General features: G+C 37.6%; 1 protein-coding gene across 2 annotated transcripts in view; it reads left to right on the top strand.

Annotated features, from left to right (window-relative positions):
- Positions 1 to 3,463, top strand: part of Chst9 (carbohydrate sulfotransferase 9) — a 229,525-nt gene extending 226,062 nt beyond the window's left edge. For both annotated transcript variants that reach the window (XM_042675358.1, XM_042675357.1), the window contains one exon: positions 1,805 to 3,463. In XM_042675358.1, the coding sequence (XP_042531292.1) occupies positions 1,805 to 2,896 (1,092 nt within the window). In that variant the 3' untranslated portion in view covers positions 2,897 to 3,463. The remainder of the gene's footprint in view (positions 1 to 1,804) is intronic.
- Positions 3,464 to 19,025: the final 15,562 nt, after the last annotated feature.

Raw genomic sequence — 19,025 nt, 5'->3', positions numbered from 1 at the left:
GGGCAAGCCTGATACAGGAAGGGTCAGGTGGTGAACAGGTGGCAAGTGGCCCAGCTCATCCTTCAGGAAAGAGAACTGAAATCTCATTTCCACATATGGATAAAGTTGAATGCATTTTAAGCTATTGTGATAAAGAAATTTAGAAAAGTAGAACATGGGCTGGGAAGTTGGCTCAGTGGTAGAGCGCTTGCCTTGCATGCCTAAAGCCCTGGGTTCAATTCCTCAGCACCACATAAGCAGAAAGAAAAAAGCCGGAAGTGGTGCTGTGGCTCAAGTGGTAGAGAGCTCGCCTTGAGCTGAAGAGCTGAGGGACAGCGCCCAGGCCCTGAGTTCAGGCCCCACGACCGGACCTGAAAAAAAAAAAGAAAAGAAAAGTAGAACATTTTCCAAAAGGAGGAAATAGATCACTCTTTGCAAACTCTTAGAAAACTAAATTGGTCATCAATTTTTGATAATTACTCTTGCTCTAATTTTTTATTTTTTAAGTAATTGTACAAAGTAGTTACCATTCAATAAATCAGTTTATAAGTACAATGCTTCTCAATTGATGTCACCCCTTTCATTATTTTCCTCCATACCTCCCAACCCATCTCTTCCCCTGGATATTCTTAATTTCATAGAATATGCATTGGATATTTTATGACTGCCTTCTCCCACCTTCTCTCTTCATTCTTCTACCTCCTCTTTACTTCCCCTTCCACAACTTGCAAGTGACAGGCTCCTGGTACTCATATTGTTGGAGTATGAGTTCATTTTTCTCCCCCACAAAGACCATATCCAGTTAATACATTTGTGTGCACTTGCATACAACCCCTTGTTTACTTGTACATTTATAATTAGTCTAGCTTCCATGCACCCTTTTTCTCTCTGGACCTGACTTATTTCACTTAACATAATTTTTCCAGGTCTGTCCATTTCATTGCAAATGATGTCATATCATTGTACCTAATGAATGAGTACAATTCCATTGTGTATATATTCCCAATTTTTTGAATCATTCATCCATTGAAGGCCATCTGGGCTGATTCCATATCTTAGCTATGGTGTATAGTGTTGCAATGAACACAGTTCTGCAGTTCTGCAGGTGGCTTTACTGTGTCCTAGTTTGTATATTTGGATAAATGCCCAAGAGTGGAATTCATAAATCACAGAGTAATTCTATGTTTAATTTTTTGAGGCATCTCTAAGTTGCTTTCTAGAGCAGTTGAACAAATTTATATTCCCACCAACAGTGGATTAGGGTTCCTTTCCCCCGATCTCACCTGCATCTGATATTTCTCATATTCTTGATGACCTTTCTAACTGGGATGAGATGGAATCTCAGTGTTGTTTTGATTTGCACTTCCTTTATGGTCAGGGATGTTGTCTTGCTCTAATTTTTTTTAATTGTATTACTTCAAACTCCTATCTGCATTACGTAGTGTTCCCCAAACAACAAGCATTTCAATCCAACCACAAGTTCTGTGTTTTATCTCAATGTTCAAGGATACTAACTCAGTATATGAAGATAACATACTCATTAACATTGCATAAATGACTCATGCACGGACTGATTACATCATATTTTATTGCATTATAGACAGTCAGTAAACAAATCCCAGATCCTTTCCTCCATCCTATGAAGTCCTTTTTCATTACTATACTTTATACTCAAAGCTTACTACACAATGTGGGTTCCATATGCCTTGCTAAATCATTTCTGGCAGTCTATATGAAATGTGCTCTCCAAATATATTAAGTGCTTTATTTATAGTATCTACACTTAAGAATAAACATTCAAAAATCTTTTTTTCTATTTTAACAGAGCCCCAAGTTTCACATACCTGAGGAGGTAAAGAGAAAAAAGGACAATCTATTACATCCTGGAAGGCCTACTAGAGTGTTAACAAAGACCAGCAGCCACTCACAAGGAGAGAACCAAGATCTGGATAAGGTCTCAGGGTCACTAACAAACCATTTGATTGAAAGTCATCAAGGAGCAAAGACTGTTTTCAAGAAGTATAGTGAGATTAATTGGCCATTGGACACTCGGCCTTTAAACAAAAGTTTAATCAGAGACAACAAATGGAAAAAAATTGAGGTGACCCAAGAGGAACGCAGGTCCTTCCTACAGGAGTTTTGCAAGAAATATAGTGGTGCAAGTCACCCTCAATCACACCTCTTTCATATGGTATCTAGGATCTATGTAGAAGACAAACACAAAATCTTATACTGTGAGGTGCCCAAGGCTGGCTGCTCCAACTGGAAAAGAATTCTGATGGTGCTAAATGGGTTGGCTTCCTCTGCATACAACATATCCCATGATGCAGTCCACTATGGGAAGCATTTAAAAAAGCTAGATAGCTTTGACTTAAAAGGGATCTATACTCGTTTGAATACCTACACCAAAGCTGTCTTTGTGCGCGATCCTATGGAAAGATTAGTGTCAGCATTTAGGGACAAATTCGAACATCCCAATAGTTATTATCATCCAGTATTTGGAAAGGCAATTATAAAGAAATATCGACCAAATGCCTGTGATGAATCATTAAATAATGGATCTGGAGTCAAATTCAAAGAGTTTGTACACTATTTGCTGGATTCTCATCGTCCAGTAGGGATGGATATTCACTGGGAAAAGGTCAGCAAACTCTGCTACCCATGTTTGATCAACTATGACTTTGTAGGGAAATTTGAAACTTTGGAAGAAGATGCCAATTACTTTTTGCAGCTGATTGGTGCTCCTAAAGAGCTGAAATTTCCAAACTTCAAGGACAGACACTCTTCCGATGAAAGAACCAATGCTCAAGTGGTGAGACAGTATTTAAAGGACTTGAGCAGAACTGAAAGACAACTGATCTATGACTTTTATTACTTGGACTACTTGATGTTTAATTACACAGCCCCATTTTTGTAGTTTGCATTCATTGTTCTAAAACCCTGTATTTACTTAATGATGATGGCCTCAAATCAGCTACTCTAATTTTCCTATAATTCTCTGTATGAGGGAAATTTTTAACTAAATGCAGTTGTCCTGATTTAATGAGTTTTTTTTTTTTTTACTGAATAGGACAACAGCAATTGGCACAAAGTTATAGGAAAATCATCTAACAGAGACGCGTAAACAACTTGAGTTACTTTAAAACGTTTGGAAAAGAGCTGCTTTGGCATTATGGATCATATTGTTGAAGCAATAACCTAGCCAGCTGTTACATTAACTAAAACAGCCTCTTGCAATGGTAGAATAAGGCATCTAAAATAGCATGAATGTGTATCAGTATCCTGGAATTCATTGTCTAAAGTGCATGAATGTATTTTTTAGCAGTCTGTGCTGTATTAATCAAACTATTATATCATTTTCTCATACTCTGGAAATCTTTCTATCAGCTGTAATGATAAATCCATTTTAAAATGATATTTGGACTTAGGCATTTTACTTTAGATTAGGAGGCATCACATGATTTACAAGATGAGAATATAACACGAAAATAGATGAGACCCTGGCTTTTTATATTTTACTGCCAATAAGAAAATGCACAACATACTAAGATCAAAGCCACAAAAGCAGCCTACATTTTTTCCAGAAAAAAAAACTTGAGGGGATTGATTCTGCTTTCTTTTGTACAGTCCATGAAGAGACAAAATGAATACACCCACTGAAGGTCCCCATTTCTGAAGCAGGTGGTTGAGATGTTTATGCTTCATCAGATACAAATGTGCTCCTAATTCTGGTTTAATTGGACAGGAGGGAAATTGTTTCAGGATGGAATAATCATCAAAAACAAAAGTTGCCATTCTGAATCTAGACCTCTAACAATAACAAAGTTTTATAAGAATATTATTTGAATCAAAGCATCATGTGCATAGCCTTATATGTGGAATTCACTCTAAGAATAGCTTTTGTTTGCAGTCTAATTATTCAACTTGGGAATGATTTTTTAAACTAATATACCACTTCAAAGATAGGTTATGTTCTAAAGAATAAACATAACAAGAGCCCCTAGAAATGTTTTTAATAGGCTTATGCATAAGGAAATTAAGGTATTTTCTTTTTAAGTTTAAATATTCTATACTAACAAAGTCAAATACCATTGCATTCAAATATTAAATCAAAGTCTTTGGAAAATAGGACCATGTGTCACCCTTACAAAAAGTTTAATGCACTTTGGAAATTTTTTCCAAAGCAGTCTAAATTAAAAGACACATTTTAATGGGAAATTTATTTTAATTGGTCAACTATTACACTGAGTTAACCAAACCACATGCCAGTCAAACCCTGTATAAATGGCTTTGTGGCATTTTCCTCTTCTTAAGTTATTGTTTTAAATCAGCAAACATTCAGTAATGTCTCTCAAAGGAAACCAGATATTAATGTTTGAATACTAATAGACTTGCGATTATTATAGTCATACTTATTTCATTTTGATTTTCCATTTCATGGCTGAGTATCCAAGAATTGCTTCACTCTGTATGTACATCTTCCCTGTCTCATCTGTGTCTCCTGAGGAGTAAGTAAACTACAGCAGGCTGAGTGATCAGAGGTATTAAACCCTCCAGACTAACCTTTTACTACTTTTCCATTCCATTTACTCCTGCCTCTAGACCCGAGTTGTGTTTTACTCTAGAATAATCTAAATTATATAAATTTAAATTTTTCTATACTATAATGTGGATTTTCAGTAACTTATAAACATCGAGCTTGCAGGTAGATTGGAGGGAAAGTATTTATACATAATTGACCAAGCAATCCAACTTTTATTCCTAAAACTACGTGAAGCTATCTATATATGTGATTTGCTACAAAGGATAAAGGCCTTATCTTAAAGGTATTCCTAAAATATGTGTAATATACAAACAAACAAAATCTTTCCTTTCATAGCTTTGGAACACATTTATAACAGGGTCATTTGTACTAGCATTTCTAAAGCATTCAGGAAGCACAGGACACACATACACATACACACACACACAGCACATGAATTTATTTGGCTTTGGTGATAGAATGAGAGGATGAAATGATACACAGTGCTCTAAATAGCTATTTATAACATTTTTGTTTAGAGTAGTTAGTCCTTATCTGCAGCTTCAGTTACCTATGGTCAGCCATGATATGAAAATATTAAGTGGAAACATTTGAGAAACAATTCCTAAGTTTTAAATAATGTACCATCCTAATTAGCATGGTGAAAACTGTCTCCCACAGCTGGGAAGGTGGCTCAGTGGTAGAGTGCTTGTCTTGCATGCATGAGGCCCTGGGCTTGATTCCTCAGCACTATCAAAAACAGAAAAAGCCAGAAGTGGCACTGTGGCTCAAGTGGTAGAGCGCTAGCCTTCAGCTGAAGAACTGAGGGACAGTGCCCAGGCCCAGAGTTCAGGCCCCACAATTGACAAAAACAAAAACAAAAACCTGTCTACCTCCTTCACTATTTCACCTCAAACAGGAATTATTCCTTTGGCCAATATTTCCTGTTGTATATGCTAGCTACACATTAGCCACTTTATAGTCAGTACAGTTACCAGATTGACTGTCATGGTATCACAGCATTTGTGTCTAAGTAGCCTTTATTTAGAGACCAAATGCTTCGTCACAATGCCTGTACTATTTGTATCACTTCTCATTATGTAAGCATTGTATTAGCTCACATCATCACATGAAGAGTAAGTACCATCCATTAAAATATTTTGAGAGAGAAAAGGCTGGATCTCCCATAAATTTGAAACTTACTGTCATACTTGTTCTATTTTATTGCTAAATTCTTGCTGGCCTGTCTTACTTTGTCCAATTTGTAAGTAAACTTAATTATGCTTATCTATGTAGCGTTAGATACAACCTATAGACTCAAGTATTCACTGGGCAGCTTGAAGCATATCACCCCATAGATAAAGTGGAAAAGGTTAATTTTTCATGTTCCTTTTCTAGCTATTTCCACTGAAACTGTGTAGCTACAGATGGTTTTTCATTCTTTTTCTAAACAAAACCTCTAAAGCTGACAGAGACCCTGTGTTTCTGTGTGCTGTGGAAGATAGATCTTTGCCACAGAAGAACAAACTATTACCTGTTCTTTATTTTAAATGATTCCATTATCTTGGACCCCGTGTGATTTTAAATACCTACTTCATTTATCTCACTTGAACTCACAGCTCACATTCCCTGTTCATCATTCCTGCCTCTTTGTATAAATCCATGCGAGAACATTACTCTTCTTTGGATAGTCACAAATTCATGAATTTAGTTTCCAAAGGCAGCTGACTAAATCTAAACTCATCTTCCAGATATCCAATGTCTGCATTTTAACATGAGCACACTTGAGGTGTCATCCATGTCCTCTAATTAAACCCAAAGGGCAATAATTGTTTTCATAGACAGCAGTAACAAGAAGGGCATATTCACGCAGTTATTCACACCTGGAATTAATGTTACAGTAAGAAGGTTTCTGTTAAATCCAAAACCACAGTTATTTAACCTGTAAACTGCTTATGTGTATATGTGATTGATGTGATTGTAAATTGATTGTCCAGTGGACATGTATTTGGAAGAGACCTAACTTTCTGATTGCCTCACGTGTGTTTGGAAATAGTCATTAACTCAATCGAAAAGTCAGGCCATGTGCTGTATTCTCTAGAATTTAAAAGCTACTTAGGAGAAGAAAAGATGTTTTTATACTTTATTCATGAACAATTATTTTTTAGAAAGGTGTTATCTTCTAAAATCTATCATCATTGTCTATGGCCATACCACCCCGAACGCGCCCGATCTCGTCTAAAATCTATCATCTTTTGTGGAGGGGAATATATACGCAGATGAAGACAATATTGAATATTAGAGTTTCCTTTGAAAGTATATTACACTAAATTAGTAGAATTTGGGATCTGCAAGCTGGGACCAGAGTAAACAAGTCCCTGTTTATGTTCTCATTTGGCCTCTTGGGACATCTTCTGCTTATGGGCCTTCCTAGGGTATGGAGATATAGAAACACTGCCATGGCTGATAACCCCAATGTGTTCTGACATTTGAAAATAGGTTGAGCAAGAACCCAACCACCTGAGTACTTTAAAAAAAATACTTTTTTATCTGACCTATAGAACCATACCTTCTCAATCTCAATCATACTTATTACAACATTAACAATTATACCCAGCATTTATTCAATACTTACTGTCAATTAGTCACTCTTTTAGAAGTTCCCAGGGCTCAGAATGTAACTCAATGCTAGAGTGGTTGCCTAGCAGGCAGAAGCTGTAGGTTTAATACCAAGAAACACACACATACACACACACACACACACACACACACACACACACACACACACACACACATAAAAGAACTATACATATATTAATATGTTTAATCTCTATATGTAATCTAACTTACATGCTATTATAAATGGTTCCTCTCTATCCCATATAAATGAAGGAAACTAAAAAACATGTTTAGATAACTTTTCAAAAGAGACACAAACAGGTGCTGGTGGCTCACACCAATAATCCTACCTACTTGACAGGCAAAGATTTGGAAGATTGTGGTTCAAGACCAGCCCTGACAAAAGGTTCCCAAGACTCCTTTGCAATAACAGGCACAGTGGTGTACACCCGTCATCCAGCTATTGTGAGACACTAATTGCACATGAATCATGGTTATAGGCCAGCCAAAGAAACATAGTTCATAAGATCTCATCTCCATTTTTTAAAAAGCTGGGCATAGTGGCATAAACCTGTCATTCCATCTACAACATGAAGTGTTAATAGGAGGATTGCAGTCCAGGCCAGCTCAGGCAAAAAGCAAGACTGTATCTCAAAAATAATCAGAGGTAAAAAGGCTGGCATCTTGATTTGAGTAGTAGAACACTCACCTAGAAAACACAGCTCTGAGTACAAACCCCCATGCTGCCCTCCCCAAAAAATTTTTAAAAGATAGAGGAAGAGGAAAAAAGAGGAGGGAGAAAGAGAGAGACAGAGACAGAAACAGAGACAGAAAGTGTTGACAAGTAGGTAGGGAGACAGAATAAACCCAATATCGCTACAAAACTCTTCTCTCAGAATATAATAAACATAAATGTTTACACTTACTTTTTCCTACCTGTATTTAGAACTGCTAGAAGTGAAAAATGCCCAATATAATCTTAAAATATTTTGATACAAATATAAACATGTAGTAGTCAGGTAGGTAGTTACTACTTTCACAACAGCGTGTCCCTTTATTCCTGCTGAGTTAAACTAATAGATTCAGAATTTTTAAGAGAAATTTGTCTTTCTTTTTTTTTAACCACCACAGTTGATCATGTGACATAATATTTTTGAAAGAGTAAAAACATCCCTGGAACAAGTTTAACTTAGCAATTACACAATATAGTTTTCACAAGACATTCCAGACAAGAACAATCAATGTCAAGAAGAATATAGTCTAAGAGGGAGAAAAATCCAGGCCAACTTTCTCAACGTAGATACTTGCTAGACACTGAGGACAGACATGACTCTATATTGAATCACAGCATAACTGCAGGATTCCCATGAAACAATTGCTCATTGTGTCTTCTCCAGAGTTCTCATGCCTAGAATCAGTATAGAAGTTAAGAAAACCCTATCTGAGTAGGATTGTGAAAGATTATAAAAAAGAATAGAACATGTTGACTTAAAAGCTAAAAACTAAAAGCATCATGAAATAGCAAGATAAATAAGTATCAAACTAGAAGATGGGAAACTTCTCCTAACTCTGTGGGACACTCTGCCTGAAGAGGACTAAATCTGGAGAGCTCAACAAAACATCACATCATTCAAGTCACAGAAGTCCCTAGTCACACCTCAGCTCTTCCCTAAGATCCTATCCTTCTATGTAAAATCTATTCGTCAGCCTTTAGACTTTCCCTTCTGTAAATCTTTGCTCAGCTTTCATACTGTAAATTGAACACTCTCTTCTCTATGTATGAGAGCTTTTGTCTCCTGTGAGATAACCAAAGATTTTCTTCCAATTATTTGTTTTTCAAAATCTCATGAGCCATTGGATTGGTAGGAAAAAGCAGAATTATTTTCCCTTCATGTAGTAAGCACCAGACTGTTCTCTTGTGGATAAATGCATGCATTTCTGCCCTGACTTCTTTTGGCTTCACTGATTTATTTCACTTTCTGTGTGGCCTGCCTTATATGAATATAAAATCTCTGTGGTCATCATTGGAATATATCTTAGATCTTTCAAGAGGAAAAGAACTGAGTGTATCTGATACTCCTTGCACTATATCGAGCAGAGAATGACTTGGAGAGTTACTTTAACAAATGCTTTCAGGTACTGAAGTCTGCACTTGCAGGGGTGGGGAACATTCTGCCCTTAGGCCACAGAAAGCCTACAAAATCGTTTGGTGCTTGATGGGACAGGCACATATACTTCTTGTCAGCTGCCCAAGAGATCCATCTGCCTATATTAAAATTGTATATATGTATGTAGATAGACAGACTAGATAGATAGATAGATAGATAGATAGATAGATAGATAGATAGATAGATAGATAGATAGATAGATAGATAGATAGATAGATAGATAGACACAGCGATATTATTCAACTGGCCTTTGGGAGGAAAATGGTTCCCCACCCCTAGAAAGGTCTTCTCTTGGTGTATATTTCTTAAGACATTCAGGCATCTATAGTACCCGTGGGTCTGAAGAGAAGACACTAAGCCAGAGCAACTGAAGAAGGAAAGGGTCCTAGCCATATGCCTCCTCTAGACTATCATACCCACCTCACCTAAAAGATCCTTGTGAACACAGTAATTTTTCCATTTCTAAGATGATACATCTCTTTGATTATTTTTGGAAGAAACTTTGGGGAAAAAACATATTTGTAACCTCTTGAAGAATCATTTGTTGAATGCTCCTAAGATAGCAGACACTGAAAAGGCTATTTAACATGCGTTCATGCAATGCCATGAGAAGTCTGTCTAATCCTTTTCAAACGTAAGTGAAAATGAAGTGTTATTCCAACCACCATTTTATGAATGAGAAAATAGAGGTTTAGAGAGCTTTACTACTGAATCCCAAAGACAGAATGTAAGCCACTTTCTCTGGATCTAAAATAGGGACCACACATCAGCAGACCACTGGCAAGATCTGGACACAGATATGTTTGGTTTGGCCTACAGAGTTTCATATTTGTTAGTTGGGGACATTTTTATACTGGAACATTTTTGTTAACCATAGGGGATTTGTTACCCTACACTCTAAATATCCATTTGAAAATATCGTCAAGCAGAAATAAGGAAAATTAAGACTGGAAGTATCTCATTCTCACTATCCACTGACCACCATAGTGATTCACCTTACCTGCCTGGTGCTAAGAGCCTCACTTTCTAATTTCTGCTCTGAAGTATGTCAAGTGTGTATTTTTTCTCCTACCAAGCTTCCCAAGGAAAATAGAGGCTGAATACTTGGGGGCACAATATTTGCATTGTGCCCTAAAAAGGTCTCACTCTTTGTTTCTTCATTCTCCATAAGGATGTTGCTTGTCCCTTGGCGAATATTTCTGGTGAAATTCCCCAGAAATATTCCATTGTTTGAGGACATCTATTTCCATCAATGGCAAAGGAGAAGTCCACTACTGTGTACTTCTTTCCATCTTCTTTCTGTCTTAACCATTGGTTTACCCTAGCAACATTATTTCCTCACACTCACTCAGTGGAGAAGAGTCAGTCTCCCATGCCCTTGGGATCTCAGGGTCTAGGAACAGACATTGGCTCCTTCCAGTTTGGTCTACTGTAACCTTCTTTCAAAAACCTGTCCTGTTTAGAAGGTTACCATACTTTCTTTACCTTTGTTTTCTTATTCTGAGAATTTTTTTCTTTGGCTGACAAGTTCTTCTACCTCAATTCCATCATCAGAAATATTCCATACTCAGAAATATTTAACTATCTTTGCTGAAGAAAACAGAAAGGGCCCATGCAAAGTGAAAATCATAACTCTTGATCACCAGTGGCAAATTACATAGTATCCCTTCATTCTTTCCTTTGCTTAAAATAATTGCAAAATCTAGCTGGACCTTGGTGACTCGTGCCTGTCAACATGGTTGTTCAGAGGCTGTGGTCTCAAGATCATGGTTCAAATCCAACCTGGGCATGAAAGTCTGTGAGACTTTTGTCACCAATTAAATTAACCACCAAAAAAGTAGAAGTGGAACTGTGTCTCAGATGGTAGAATGCTATCTTTGAGCTGAAAAACTCAGTGACAGCACCTAAGATTGAGCTCAAACCTTTGTGTGTGTGTGTGTGTGTGTGCACGCGCGCACACACACACACACACTCACACACACACTTCCAAATTCTGGGAAAAAATGTTTTCCAGAAATATAAATGGAAATATATTCAGAACACTAGCTATCAACCAACATAATTTGACATTATTATTATGTTGCGTAATTGTTCCTAGAGGGAGTAACTTTGATTTAATTTGTTAATTTCGATTATTCTAAATTTTATTAAGGGAGTCCTGGATCAAAATAAACTGAATCAAAATCATTGTGAACTCCACTTCAAATTTCCCTTTCAACTATTTATTTGAGGGATTTTTTTAATATACAGTCACGTCTGAACATTATTTGTGTATTTGAATGAGAGAGTTTTATTGAAGTCCTAGTTAATTATAAGTGATTAAAACATGTTCGTTTTGTTCTATCGCTTCATTAAAAAAAGTTAAACATTCTCAGATCAGAGACAGGTCAGCTGGTAGTGGTGCCAAAGGCCCCTGTGGGATTTTGATCCATATTGGAGGGGGAAGTTGGCATCTGATGTCTGCCAACAGCCAGAACTAGAGCTGAAATGATGAAGTAAATTCTGGGACCCACATTGGGCACTACCCAAGTGTTTTGAAAGCATTCAGGATGAAATAGAGAAATGGAAACTTTCCTCCGTTTTTGAAACACAAAAGACAAGTGAGTACTGAGGGCAATTTTGGCAGCTAAACATCAGACTGAACAAAGTGAAGACAATATGAGCCTTTCCTTCAATAAAAAAAAAAAAAGAAAAAGCTGTTTTCAAATTGACCTAAGATGATTGAAAATGGAAAGTATTTGCTATTTGGATTATTAGTTTGAGAGCGAGTGCCCCAGGAGATATTTTGCAATTTCACTTAAATGGTAAGAATGTACATTCTCTTGGGACTTCATTAAAGAATTTGTCTTTCCTCGCCTTTTCATTAGGTTGAAACATATGAGGTGACCAGCACTGACCAGCTCTGACATACAAAGCCAGCCATTTCCTGTGTTCCCCTGCTACTTACATGGTCCTAGCCCCTGTTGCTCTCACCTAGACCATTGCAAATGGCCTCTATATAGAAGTTCTGTACTTCTTACTTTTTGAAATTAGTCCTCTGTTTCCCTTGTTCTTTTCTCTTTTTTATTTGTAATTGTAATAAAATACATATAATAACGTAATTGTTTACCACCTTACCATTGTTTTTTCTTTCTTTACAAAGATTGAACTGTACTTGACTTCCTATTTGTGTTGGTTATTTTCTATAGAAGGTCTTGCTTTCTATGTCTATGCTAGCCTGGACTGTGATCCTCCTTGTGTTACCTGTGCTTCCTTGTGTCACTGGGGATAACAGGATTGCACCACAACATCTAGCTATTGGTCAAGATGGAGTCACACAAGCTGTCCTCAAACTCATATCCACCTTTCCAAATAGCTGAGATTGCAGGCTTGAGCCACTGTGCCTGCCTTCTACCTTAATTTTTCTTTTTTTCTTTTGGTCGTGGGGATTAAACTCCAGGTCTAGGCACTGTCCCTCAGCTCTTCAGCTCAAGGCTAGTGCTCTACCACTTGAGCCACAGCACCACTTCCAGATTTTTCTGCTTATGTGGTGCTGAGGAATTGAACGCAGGGCATCATGCATGCAAGGCAAGCACTCTACCACTGAGCTACCTTCCCAGCTCTACCTTACCATTTTTAAGTGTACCATTCAGGGATTTCTAGGACCTTCCAGTTGTTAAAACTTCATCATTCTCCATTTGTGTTAGTCACCTTCCTAAGACAGTACCAAATACCTGAAGCAATCATCAGCTATATGGAAGAAAGTGGCATTTTGGTTCACAGCTTGGAGTTTTCACTCACTGACTGATTGGCCCTGTAGCTTTTGTACTGTGAAGTAGCACATTGTAGCCTGAGTAAGTGGCAAAACTACCAACTTAATGGCTGTAATGCAAAAGGAAGACAAAGAGGAACTTTTATACCAGTATCTCCAAAATCTAGAAGCCCTCTTACTAAAGCCCACCACTTACCAGTAGCATCAAGCTAATTACTGGTTCTTTAACACACGGGTCTTTGAAGAACACTTAAAATTCACTGCAACATCATTCACAAGGAAGTTTTCATCTCAACAACACTGAAACCATTAAACAACTCTACTTTCTCCCCTGCCCTAATTCCTGGCTACCATCATTCTATCTTCCATCTTTCTGAATTTGACTACTTTATAAGTCTGTGATTTGTTCATCTTCATAAACCCAAAAAGAAACACTTACTGTTGAATAAATAAACGCAGGAACAAATACCTGCATCCATGAAGCACTGTGTTCTTCTTAAGGCTCTTTCCAATTTGTATAATAACAGTAAGAAAATATGTCCCACCATTTGGATATGATCCTAATGTATATGTGGTCATTAACCTTGTCTTAATAAATGTATGCCTAATCGAATTTGAGCTTTCAAGTATTGATAGTTCTAATAAGGCAAGAGTTTAAAGTATCGTTACCATTCTTCTCAATGGTAAGTGAATACAGACCTAATATTCAATGTACACGTGTGAAAATGGAATCATGTAACTTGAAGGGAAGAATTCCAACTTGAGGTTGGAACACATGGGGAAGAATAATGACAAAGTGGTAACACATTTTACTAATAAACTGACATACTGAATTAAAACTGCTTTGTACAACTACTTAAAGAAAAAAAATAAAATAGCCAAAGAAATAAAGAAACTAAAATTCCATTACCTTGTTTGTCTTTAGGTCTATACCCCAACCCTACTGAATTTTTGTCTCCTCAAATAAGCCATGCTTTCCCCTGTTCCCTGGGCCTTTCTACAAAACTATATCTCAGCTAATGTAATGCCTTGATATTTGGGGAATACCTTGGTATTTGAAAAAGCTTTTTTGATCTCTCAAGTAGACTAAGTAATTTGTTGTTGCGTTTCCAAAATTGCATGTTTCCACTGAAAAATAAGTAGGTTTCTGGTGTGACATGTCTTGTTTGTTTTCTCAACACTAAGAGTTCAGCTGCTGGTAAGTTACACTGAGTTACACTGACTAATCAACTGAGACACTGGAGCTCTGCCTTTCTATCTCTTTCATAAGACATTAACAAATGCTAGTATGGAAAAAACTTGCATAGTAGTGATTCTGCCAGAATTTATTTAAGACTCAATTCTTAAAGATTGCCTTATAAGTAACAGTTACAGATTTGTTCTATAGCAGAAAAGACGATAAAATTAAAAGTCACCATGTTGATCCAATGCACTGACTGTTCCACTTTGACTTAGGGATGGTATGATGGCCAGTCTTCTTCAAAACTCAAAATGATTAAAGGAGGTACCAAAAAACAGTGTTCCCAGCTTACAACATCAGTTAATGTTGCACCTGGATCCACAGCTCCATTATGTCAAATACCTAAAAAGCAGTGTACATTTCTTCCTGATATGTCCAAGCTCATAAGACAAATCTCAGTCTCCTTCTTTATAGTCTGCTACAAAGAAGTTTTTGCTTATAGTGATCTTGCTGTGCTTTTCTGTCCACATAATCTGCTGAACCACAGTACATCATTATCTCCAAAACTTAGCAAGGCTCAGTCAACATGACTAGGTTGTACCCCATAACAATAGACATGATGATTTATCCCCCACAAATGCAAGTCAGTTTATGAAGTCTATGAAGAAAATCATGGCTTTATTTCTTTACACCCACCCACTCAACAGACCTAACTATGTGTTCATTGTTTATTCCATGTATTTCTTTGCAACATCCCATTTGGTCTTTTAAGTGAAACTTTCCTAGACACTATGCATAGAGAGATGAAGTAGAACATTCATCCTTATACTCTCTTTGTCATTAGATCTGTCTGCTAGTTGGTGGCCCCTCTGCTCACTGAAGCATAGGCACAGACCCAAGGCATCAGCCCCCAGCATGAGGTTCTCTTGGCAGCTACCAGGCCAGATTCTCAGAAGTCACTACCGCACCCTTTCCCAGGACTGACATTCCTGCTGTGTCTGGCTGGCTAGTTGGCTCTCAGATTCCTTTCTCACCCTTCCTTGCTCTGCATCAAAAGATACTTTCCGGCTGCATTTCTCAAGCCAGACTGGCCTACTTCCAGCTCAAGGTACACTGTTAAAGCCAGAAAGCCTTGTTGCAGTTTCCAAGTGACTCTTGACTTCTAAAGCAGCAGGAAAGATTGTGCTGGAAAATCAAGCCCAAGATCCAACTGTAAACATGGCAGAGCTAAACACACAGCCTTAAACAGCTCTTCTATGCCACAGTGAAGAGCATGATCGAAAGAAAGTTGCACATGGAACCATAGGATATGGGTTCTTGAGGTGGAAGGCTGCAGAATCTTGAAGACCCAGCCTAACAAGGCAGCTGTAGTTTCCTTAACAGAGAAGAATGACATCAACTTCTATGGAGGCCACCCTAAAACATACCTGAAGTAGGTAACTTGCTTTCTTCAAGATGTTCCAGTGTCCCCTCTGGTTTAATATCCAGTATTAGCTAGCACAGGTTAACAGGAACACTCTGGGATAGAGTAATTCAAATGTTGAAGACATTTTAGGACATGGCTGATTAAATTAACAGTAATCAAAGGAACAGAGGTAAATGGAAATTTTGAAGTTGTTGGGAAAGTGATAACCTAAAATATAAAATAGGTTAAGGAATAATTTACTAAAATGGCATATATACCTCTGCTTAGGAACGAAGTTTGGGTAAGAACACTGGAGCTAGATACTAATAGAATGTTCCTTGAATCCTGATGTAATAGAAGTCTACAGAAAAGGAAACAGAAATGACAGAACTTTTGGGTCCAGTGTTAAGAAAGGAGTCAGAAGTCTTGGCATATGCAGATGTTATAGTGGACATAAAATGTAAAATCCTGGAAACTACCACTGTGCTATGATAACCAGGATAGGCCAAAAGCACACTTTTCTCTCAAGGTTGTATAACATTGCTGGAGATGATAGGATTTGGGAATCGAAGAAGCCGGTTGTGCACTTGGCTTTCTGTGACAAGGTGGATGTTATCACCATACTATGAAAGAAGACTAATATTGCAAGGAGAAGACTTGAACTTCAAAGATCAATAACAATGGCTAGTAGGTCATTTGTATGTAGGAATGAGATAGCTGACTAGCTGACCAGAGTGGTGTTCAATTTGCGTGCTTCAAACACTGGAGAACAAGAAAGCAGATGGTGACACTATCTGCCTTTGTAGGAAATCATGAGTGCCTATGTAATTCCCGACTCATGTGAGTTTGCAGATAAAGCATCTTGGTTGAAGAAAGACTATAAGAATTATGTAGGAATCACCATATATAACTGCTACAAGAATGTATGGTAAATATTCCTCTGGTCTTCTTAAAGAAAGAGAGGCTTGCCACCTTTTGTTAGGGAAATACATACTAGAAATTTTCTCAGACTTTTCTATAAGACACTGGGTCTGAACTCTCATTTGAAACCAGTCATGATCCTCCAGTTAGAGTGTATGGAGACCTGGTGACACATAAACTTCCATAACTATGTCAGTTTTTCAGTGACTCCAAAGAGGGTCACAGACTTGACTGTGTTTATTTCCTAGATTACTTGGTTTATGTTTGGGGTGGATCAAAGTGGCATTAGTACTGTTAGCTGTAGTGTCAAGAGCATTATGATATGTATTTTTTTTTAAAGACAAGTCAAAGTCTCTGAAACTACTTCCATCTGTTTCTAAAATGCTAGGTCAGAAGTCATATTATAACCCGGGAGTAGTTTTAATTAGTCAGACTTTAGTGGTGTCAACGTGATATTTTCCATCACACCCCTGGTCACAGGCTGATATAGTCTTTCTCAAGTGACAGCTAGCCATATATGATGATGTCTTTGCACAGCAAATCAACACAGCCTCAGATTTCATCTGTGAATTTTGATCTGGTCAATGTGTGCTTCTCCTTCAACAAGAAAGATCAAACACAGATCGCCTTTCTGCAAAAAATAGAGAATATTCAATGTCTTACCCAAGGGCCATGTAAATGCTGTTACCTTTTGTTGTCATAGCTCCATAGAGACTTTGATTATCTTGACATTCTTAGAGTCACTTTATTACATAAGGCTAATCTGTCCTGCAAAGCAGAAAGTGACAACTTTCCCTTTATTACATATGCTGAGCAAAGTCAGACATAAATCCTATGAAAATTTAATAATCAGTGAAGGTTTGGAGGGCACAGTAGTCTGAAGATATTGAATGTTCCCCATTTGAGAAATGATATGTTCTTGTACCCCACATCTCCTACAATCAAGACACTCAATTCTTTCACAGTCTTCTTGGATTTGGGAAACAACAAATGTATTACTTGAGAATATTAGTCTAAGCCATTGAAACTCAAAAGCCTGTTGGTTCATTTGAAGCCCAGACCAAAACAAAGATCGACATCAAGTCCAAAGTTCTACATCAAGTCTCAGTCACCTGACTCAATGCATTCATCAGTTTCCCATCATTGTGACAAAAATCCCTGAAATTATGAACTTGAAAATAAAAAAAGGTTATTTGGGGCTTACCATTTCAGAGGTTTTAGTCCATGGTCAGTTGACATAGTGCTATTGGGTCTTGTAGCAAAGTAGCAAAAGGAACACCTAGTAGAGCAACTTGCTCATCACTTGGCAATTGAGAAGCAAAAGAGAAAGAAGTAAGGGATGAAGTAAAAAATATTTCCGCCAGTGACCTAACTTCCTCCCACTTTGTAAGACTCTAACCACTTCCCAATAAAACCACATGCTGGTGATAAAGCTCTTAAAACATGGACCTTTGAGGTACATTTATCCAAACCATAGCACTCGGCATGTGTGATATGTACTATGTATATCTATCATGAATAAAGATGCTGTGCAGAATTTCCAGCAAGTCCCAACAGGAGAGTTGTGGTACATTCCGTACATTCTAAATCAAGCCATCCCTCAGCACTTGGGACTAGATAACAACAATTACTGTTATCTAATTAAAAAATGTCTTGGATCATAGGATTTAATGTGCCTCTGTAACTAGAGTTTTCCATGAAGAAGAAAGTATTACCACCAAATCATCATAATAATAATCTCAGAGGCACACAGCAGAAATGCTATGTTTAGAATTAAATATCGATGTTCCAGAAAGTGTAAGTCATGTGACTAGATGACTGATAAGAGGCTCCTATTCCTGTGTCACCTATCTCCATTGAGAAAATACCTCTTCATTAACTCACACACCTGGTTGGAAGAGATTTCCTTATGTGCAATTGATGAGTGAGAAAATGACCTGGGCCTGGTTCACAGATGAGCTAACTTGATATGTAGGTTCTAGAGGAAAATACCCTTCAGTCCCATTACACACCTGAGAAGAAGTTCCAGAAGAAAATAGCATAGGTAATTGCTATCAGGCATAAAGCTTCCATAAAATACATTTGTTTATTCACTGCAAGGAGGGAAAAGCAGCCTGAGAAATGGATATGTGATATCCCCTAGGCAGTAATCAAGGGTTTGAGTTTGTTCAAGAATAGACCTATAAATACTATGGTTGAAAATGTAAGGGAAAGAAGACCTCTGATGCAGGGTATAAGTGATCCTGTGACAGTGGTAAGAAGAGTGCAAATATTTGTTTCCAAAGCAGCCACCTCACAGGAAACTCAACAACCACATGGACAGGATAGCTGTGGGTTTGTGTCTCAACCTTGCTTTCCCAGTGCTGGTACAATGGATCCATGAACAGAGTTGTCATAATCACAATAGCACAGGAAATGCCCAACTCCAACTACATGAGTCCTTATCGAAATAGATTGCTATGATTTGAGTAAGTATATCC

The sequence above is a fragment of the Dipodomys spectabilis genome, unplaced genomic scaffold (assembly GCF_019054845.1).
Source record: "Dipodomys spectabilis isolate Male_0828 unplaced genomic scaffold, ASM1905484v1 ptg000024l, whole genome shotgun sequence".
In the NCBI taxonomy this organism is placed as follows: domain Eukaryota; kingdom Metazoa; phylum Chordata; class Mammalia; order Rodentia; family Heteromyidae; genus Dipodomys; species Dipodomys spectabilis.
The sequence above is the reverse complement of the archived record's forward strand: the minus strand, read 5'-3'. Positions and strand labels throughout refer to the sequence as shown.